Source organism: Stomoxys calcitrans, chromosome 5, assembly GCF_963082655.1.
Source record: "Stomoxys calcitrans chromosome 5, idStoCalc2.1, whole genome shotgun sequence".
NCBI classification, from domain to species: Eukaryota; Metazoa; Arthropoda; class Insecta; order Diptera; family Muscidae; genus Stomoxys; species Stomoxys calcitrans.
In genome coordinates this window covers 109,975,148-109,983,468 of record NC_081556.1, presented here as the reverse complement: position 1 = coordinate 109,983,468, position 8,321 = coordinate 109,975,148, and the positions used below count along the sequence as shown (strand labels likewise).

The following is an 8,321-nucleotide window of genomic DNA, read 5'->3' as shown; positions in this document are numbered from 1 at the left end:
AGCATGCCATTTGTGTGCATCTCTTGGAAGTTGTATTGATGCATTGATGATGAAATTAAATGATATTCGCCCTAACAGGCAAAATAACTTGAAAATGATAATTCGGCAGAGCTCGGTCGGGATTCGAACCGTTGCCGTTGTCTAGCATTTAAAGCCCTTAGATCCTGAATTCATACGTAGGAGACTAAGGGACTGTAATCCCAATCTTTCAACCAACGACTGGAAGATTTGTAGATGGGTGCGGCTTATGGCGATCGGAGACATGTTGTTTTCGTACTAAACTCCGGTTGTCTTGCAGACCTCAACAAGTCTAAAGGAACGGTGGGGTTGGGGAATCAGGAGACCATTCAGTAGTTGTTACTGAACACTTGCCTGAGGAACTATGGACCACATCTCCAAAGTCGGGCGGATTGAAGCAGACTTAAAAACATCCAAGTCCACTATGGTCGGACCTGTATAGAAATAGAGGCCAAAAATATATAAAAGCTACATTTATTACCCGAGTTGTACTATGTCTACCTATGTCCGAACCGAATATGGTCCAAATCAGACTATATTTCGACATATCTGCCATACACACCGATCTGCAGAGACCATTTTCAGTTGTTCATAGCAATCTATCAATATTTTCACCAAAAATTTACACTTTCACAAGGCCAAAACTGCCTGAAGGAGCTTTTGAAATGTACAAGAGTGTTCTTAACTAGTGGGTCATCCACAATTTTTGTCTTAGTATTGGACCGAAAATCTCAATGGTTTGGCTGTTATAGGCGAAAATATCCAAAAAACGTGACAAAAGTTTGAGAAATCCAAATTTGGAGGCTCGATTTTCACCGTAGATGTATGGTCTAGTGGAGTTTTTTTGCTCAGTACTATGGGACAGATTTTTTGAGCCTTTAGAGGGCATAATTGTTATCCAATTTGTGTGAAATTTTCCACTTGTCGTTTTGGTATGACTTCCAACAGATGTGCCAAGGTTCAAATCAGTCCATAACCTGATATGTCTGCCATATAAACCGATCTCCCTATTAGACTTCTTGAGCTTCTAGAGGGCGCAATTCTTATCCGATTTGGATGACATTTTGCATGATTTGTTTTGTTATGACTTTCAACAGCAAATCGGTTCATAAACTGATATAGCTGCCATATAAACCGATCTCCCAATTTGACTTTCTGAACTTCTTGGGGCGCAATTCCTGCAGATTTTTTTCCAATCGATCACTACCACTGGGCAAATCTTCATTGCAAATGCAAATTTTGCCCATGAACATTCCACTAAGGAACAGGGGCAAACTTCTCACAAATCATCATTAGAGTTGGTATTCTATTCTGCTTACTGAATAGAAGCGGAAATGTTTAATTGTTTCACGATCTAAATTTAACAGCCATTATTTGCTATTATTGTCATGCGAAAATACTTTTTTTATCTGCACTTATGGTTTTAAATTTTTCGCAAATAAATAGAATAACAAAAAGAAAAACCCAACCATTCAAACCAATAAAACAAACAAAAAAGATGTCAACAATGGTTTCAAGCGTTGACACCAACATTTTTGTTGTTGCCGTTTTTCTTACTATCTCACTATAAGCAAAGTTATACTTTTTTGCTTATTGGAGAAGTACAAGGCAGATATTACCGCCTTGCAGGAAGAGCGATGGACCGGGAATGGCGCCACAACAACACCAAACGGTGACAAACCATACTATAGCTGCCATGCCAAGAGGCATGAATTTGGCTGTGAATTTGTGGTTAGTCGGAGACTGAAACACCTTGTCTCCAGCTTTACTCCGGTGTATGAGAGCATAAAAACCAAATTTTTCAACATCAGCCTTATTTGTGCCCATGCTCCGACGGAAGATAAGGACGAGCAGAACAAGGATATTTTCTACTAGCGCCTAGAAAGAGAATATGAAATCAAATCGATCATGTTGTGATAGATGGAAGGCATTCATCCAGCGTGTTAGACGTACGATCGATCCGTGCAGCAACTATATATTCGTTGCAGCAAAGGTGTGCCTTGTTGCGCCCCTTTGCGTATGGCGAGAAAAGTACGAACCATCTCCATTCGGCTACCTGCATACTCGACTCGACTGAACTGCTTGATGAAAGCACTCACTCCATGGAAAATGGCGCTGGTTCATGGTCAAATTCGCAATTGGACTACAACAGGTAATGGGCCGATTTAAGCCACACTTTGTGTAGATGTTGGAGACCATAGTCCAAGTCAAATTAGATAAGAATTAAGCCCTATAGGCGTTAAGGAAGTAAAATCATGAGATTGCTTTATATGGGATTTATACAAGGTTATAGACCGATTCAAATTCATATATGGCGCGCATGTTGAAGATCATAGGGGAAGTCGTAGTACAACATTTCTTATCCAAATCGAATAAGAATTGGGCTCTCTATAGGCTCAAGAAGTATAATAGGAAGTTGGGTTTATATGAGAACTATATCAGGCTATAAACTGATTTAGAAGATACCTGGCATAGTTGTTGGAAGTCAAAACATTCAGTTTATATGGGAGCTATATCTGGCTATAAACCGATTTAGAAGTTGCCTGGCATAGTTGTTGCACATCAAAACATGAAAAATTCCAGCCAAATCGGATAATAATTGCGCTCTCTAGCGCCTCAAGAAGTCAAGATCCGAGATCGGTTTATGTGGGAGCTATATAAGTAATGACCCTCTTGAACCATACTTAGCACAGTTGTCAGTTGGAAGTCATAACAAAACGCCTCATACAAAATATCAGCCGAATCGGATAAGAATTGCGCTCTCTAGAGGCTCAAGAAGTCAAGATCATGAACATTCGCCAACTATAAGACTTTTTAAAGCGATCCGGTGGGTTCAACGGTATGAATTAGGAGACATCTTCCCTCTTCGGTTCCTATTGGATCACAATGTCTAAGTATCGTTTTCAAGAATGCTGACTCTAGGTTGCCCAAGATACTTCCAAAAGAATCTAAACAGAATTGGAAAATGCAGCTCAACATTCTGCATCCACGAAGAAAAAGAAGTGATAGATGATGCAGAGCACACGGTCTTCCACTGTCACCACCGACTCTACTAGAAGAACAGATCGATGAAATAATAGTCGGAAACCTAACAACGAAGATGTGATGCAGAGAGGATAGCTGGAAAGCTGTGACAACTTTTGTCGAAAAGATACTCAGGCCAAAGAAAAGAGATCTTGATAGGACATCAATGATATAGCAACTGCTATGTGGGGAGGGCACCCGGACGCGGGAATATTGTGATCAGGTGAAGAATTTCTGCAAAAGACAATACAAATTTTTTAAGTAACTACATAATTAAAATGCCTATAATCATTTTCACTTACCGGTTTGCTGCAAAATTTACAAAATGTCTCACCAACGTCTGACTCAATTTGGCATCGGTGGAGTTTTTGGAAAAATCAGGGAAAATAGCAGGCATTCGGAACAAATACATCAGCTCATCACTATGTACAACGCCATAATCCAAATTGGACATATTGCCACTAAAAACTGATGCATAGGTATATGGTCCAGTATAGTTGAACACATACAAATGCAATGGGTGAACATTGGTGTCTACAGTGTGCACAAATGTCCTCGCCAAATCGTAGAAGGGATGGATAAACATTTGATCATTACAAACCTAAAAAAAAGATAAGAACACTGAAGGCAAATGAAGCCAACTAAATAATACCCTATAAGTGTTAATTGGGCGATAGCACTACATGGCCACTATATCTAAATCTGTACCGATTTTGATGAACTTTAACGAAAGGGAAATAAAAAATCCATACCAAATTTCGATAAATTCCAAGCAAAATCTTAGCAACTACTGCTCTTTACTCATAGATAGATCGAAAACTTATACAATTATGGTTACCGTTTGGTATTAGATATATTACCAAACTGGTATTTCTTTTAATACTAAACTGGCGTAGAGGTGCAGAGGCTAGCATGTCCGTCTTTGATGCCAAACGCCTGGGTTCAAACCCGAGGAGAACACCAGAAAATTTTTCAGCGGTGGTTTTTCCCTTTCTATTGCTGGAAGTCATTGATATGAGTAAAATATCCCCAGTTCATGAGAACGGGGAAGGGTATAGGCTATCATATCCGCATTGATTGGAATCCTGGCAAGAACGTCGGAAAATATTTTCAGCGTTGGTTATTCTCTCCTATTTCCGGCCGTTTAATTCGGTCGGACCTGACGGGAATCCCGGCCCTGCTTCAGGAGTCCCTAATTTGCCATGACTGGAACGCATTTTCAGGGCAAGCCTATTACTGTCCTATATACCGAGGAAATGGAGGAAGGTCAGGGTAGTGTTTATCCGCAATGTGGGAAAAATAAACCACAGCAATCCGTGGTGCGAGAGACGACTCTCCAAAAAAAAGGTGAACACGATGGCGGGCTTCCGAACTAAAGAGTAAGTGTGGTCAGAAGCCGGGTGACAACGGAATCGCCTCAAGGAGGGATCTTCCCGTCGATTCTCTGGACCCTGGTAATAAACGAAGTTCTATTGGATCTCAATTGCGATGGCGTTAAACTTATCGCATGTGAGATCTGCATCGTCCTGTTGATTCCAGACAGACTTCTGTGAACGATTAGCGAGTTTATAAAGAGGTCACTGTAGAGGCTATCGTGATGGGCTACAAGACTCAGTCAATTTCTTGAAGCCCATCACGACAACCTCCACAGTGATCCCACTGTAATCTCACTGATAATCGACAGAAATCTAACCCAAGGAAGACGAACCTGGCGCTTTTCACTCGGAAATATAAAATACCGTATTTCAGACCCCCATCTTTGGACGGGATCCCGTCCCGTCAGTTGTCAAAGGTGGCTAAATTCTTAGGCCTATTCATCAATTAAAAACTGTCTTGAAAAAGGAATACGGACAAAAGGAGCCGAAAAACGATGTGAGCCTTCTACTCCTGCAGAAAGCTGTTCTGCAGGAAGTGGCGAGTCAGCCCGCAAATGATATACTGGATGCACATGGGCATTGCGAAAACAGAGCTGAAATATGGAGCACTGATATGATGGAAGGCTGTGAAGAAGAGTACACAGAATCCATGGTAGTGGGTTCCCTAGTTTCTGCCCGGCCCAACTTACCACGTTTTTACTTGCTCCTTTTATTCTTTTTCTTACCAAGGAGTCACAATGGGCCGAACTGGCCTCCGAGTGAACTCACGTTACAGGGTGGGTTACCTATTTAACCTTAACCTAATCCTAATCCTAACCCCCTCCTAATGCAGGCGTCATTTGAAAAGTACGGGTACTATGTCATTTAAAAACTTCAATATTCCGAGGTCCTACAAAGGAACGAAGTTGGTGGGCACATAAATCTAAAATATTTGTTATACTTACATTCAAAATTCCCTTTTTACTCAGCTCGTGTCTGCCATTAAAATATTCCCCTATGATCCTTTCCATGGCACCATTCAAATGAGAACGATTGAAATGTGTGGGTAATAGTAGAGATGACTCCAAGAAATTATCAAAATCACTGTTAAACAAATTTCGCATATTTTCAAATTCCCATATGGGTATAGACATAACAGCTCCATCATCTGGCAAAATACCGGTCATAAAACGTGTTGGCCGATAATCGCCCTTGGTCAAGATATTACTAGGATGTTGGGTAAAAAAAGCATTGCTCGAATTAAAATTCTCCACCACGGGAGTATAAATTACACCATTTCCAATTTGTTCAACAGCTGCAAAAATGGTCTCAATATCCAGCGATTGGAAACCTTGCAATAATTCCATCGAGCTTATATTATGGGCATTGGGTATATTGCATTTTTCGGCTGTAGTCCGGGCCAAACTTAAGGGATCACGTTGTATGGCTGCGGGTATAGTTGCCAAACCACTAAGCGAGACAACAGCTTGAAATAATCCCTCCGAATGTTTGCTCAACATATGCATGTGTGTCGAACCACCACCAGCACTATGTCTAATTATTGTCACTCGCTTTGGATCCCCACCAAACGAAGCAATATTTTGCTGTACCCATTTGAGAGCCAAAGTTTGATCCTTCATGCCAAAATTTCCCGGTATCACTGAATCATTGGTGGATAAGAAACCAAAAATACCCACACGATAGGAGATAGTTACCAAGATGATCTCTTGGGTATCCATAATATATTCAGGACCCAAATACAAAGGATTATGTGTTCCGGAAGACCATGCACCACCATAAATGTAGACCATGACGGGTAGTTTTAATTTTAAATTATTACATTGACGCTGAAAAAAGAATAAAGTTAAGTTTATTTTAAACAGACACTTGCATTTTTATAGTACCTTTGGTCTGTAGACATTTAAGTACAGGCAATCTTCCGCACCGCTGATATGAGCGCCATCTTTTTGTATACAATCTTCCTTATGATGTGTGGCATTAAGAATGCCAGCCCATCTTGGATAAGGTACTGAAATGATAGAAAGGATAATTTTGTGTATACTAGAGTGGGTAAATTTTTGTTATTGTAAAAATCTGTGTCTACAAAATTTCATAGAAGTGGGCGAGTGTTTTTTGCTTCTTACATTAACCCACCCTAATACATAATATTGGCAGATTGGAATTGGACGATACAATTATTTGGACGTGAAATGTAAATCTGAAACGGTTTAAATGAACTTTCGCAGAGGTTTCAAAAAAACGTAGCAAATTTCCAATGGTTTCATGCAAGATTGTAGCAACTTCGAGTCTATATTTATAGAAAAATTGTTGCCAAATGTACTTATTTCAATACCATAGGGTATTGACAGTAAACTATCCTTTATGTTAGGAAGACAATCTCCACTGGCGTGTAAGACATAAAACGATAAGTACCGTTTGGTATTACATTTATTGCCAAACTGGTATTGCCTTTAATGCCAAACTGTAATAAGCTTTATTACCAAGTTAACATTTTATAATGGCGACAATATTTTAGGTACAAAATCAAATAAAATTTTTCTTGTTACGATTTTTAAACGTGGTACCGTCAATTCTTAATAGCCTCATTCGTTTGGTTTTGAATTAACACCAATTAGTATTAAATGTTTGCCAATAATGTGAATAAAACAATACCTATAGGTATCGGCACAGTATCGTCTATTTATACCCATCACCGAGGAAGGGGGGATATTCATTTTGCCATTCCGTTTGCAACACATTGAAATATCCATTTCCGACCCTATAAAGTATATATTCTTGATCGTCATAAAAATCAAAGACAATCTAGCCATGTTCGACCGTCTGTCTGTTAGAATCACGCTACAGTCTTCAAATTTAGAGATATTGAGCTGAAACTCTAAACAGATATTTTTTATCCTTATTGAGTTGTGTTAGGGCCTTCCACATTTTATTTTAATTTGGCCCAGATTGGCCCAGATTTGGATATAGCTGCCATATAGACCCATCTCTCGATTTAAAGTCTTGGCCCCATAAAAGGCGTATTTGTATTCCGATTTTGCTGAAATTTTACACAATGACTTTTGTTAGGCTTTTCGACATCCACGTCGTATATGGTTGAGATCGGTCTATTTTTGGGTATAGCTACCAAAAATTACATTATTTTATTCTAAAAAAATTAAACATTGACTTGTACTTATTAGACCACTTAATGTACGTGCCGAATTTGTTCCAATTCGAATCATATTTCCATACAGCTGCTATGGGGGTATAAATTATTCATTTTTGACCAGATTATGACGAAAGGTAGTTTACATATATACCCAAGGTGGTGGGTATCCAAAGTTCGGCGCGGCCGAACTTAACGCCTTTTTACTTGTTTATCAATTTACTAGAGTAAATCGGGCGATACACATACATCTAAGCTATATATCTTAACTTGAACTAATTTTGATAAAGTTCACTAACTATGTCAACAGGGATTTTTGGTCTTTACCAATTGACCCACCCTAATATATCACATTTGCAAAAATAACTATTTTTGAGTTTTTATTAAAATTAAAAAAAAAACCAAAAAAAATAAGAAACACTCTTTTTACTATTTTGAAAACAATATTCTTTTATCGAATGATGTAGACAATTTTATAAATTTAAATAGGTACATATTTCATGAACTTAGAATAAAAATATTTATTTTTTTGTTTGTTTTTTACTTACACTAAATCTTAGTTCTTTCACAGGCGGCATGGCAAACGGAATACCCATGAATGCCTCAAAGCTTTCAATTCGATATCCTACCATAATAGTTCCCCTTATGCAGCCAGTGCTCCTAGGGCACACAATAGGCTGTGATTTGGCTCCTGTCATTTGGAGCCTAAGAAGTAGCATAACCGCCACTGAAAAAACTTGAAGTCGCATAGTAATGGT

General features: G+C 38.9%; 1 protein-coding gene across 2 annotated transcripts; it reads right to left on the bottom strand.

The window, feature by feature from the left end:
• Window positions 1-1,894: 1,894 nt before the first annotated feature.
• On the bottom strand, window positions 1,895-6,368 carry LOC106095748 (juvenile hormone esterase). 2 transcript variants are annotated; one of them, XM_059369451.1, is made up of 4 exons: window positions 6,113-6,117; window positions 5,363-6,057; window positions 3,345-3,643; window positions 1,895-3,276 (listed from the first exon to the last, which is right to left on the bottom strand). In XM_059369451.1, the coding sequence occupies exons 2-4, from the start codon at window positions 6,035-6,037 to the stop codon at window positions 3,174-3,176; spliced, it is 1,077 nt and encodes a 358-aa protein (XP_059225434.1). In that variant the 5' UTR covers window positions 6,038-6,057; window positions 6,113-6,117; the 3' UTR covers window positions 1,895-3,173. The 2 variants fall into 2 exon arrangements, with proteins under 2 accessions (XP_059225434.1, XP_059225435.1); XM_059369452.1 differs by lacking the exon at window positions 1,895-3,276 and adding an exon at window positions 6,302-6,368 and having other exon boundaries at window positions 3,483-3,663; window positions 5,363-6,244.
• Between the last annotated feature and the right edge of the window lie 1,953 nt (window positions 6,369-8,321).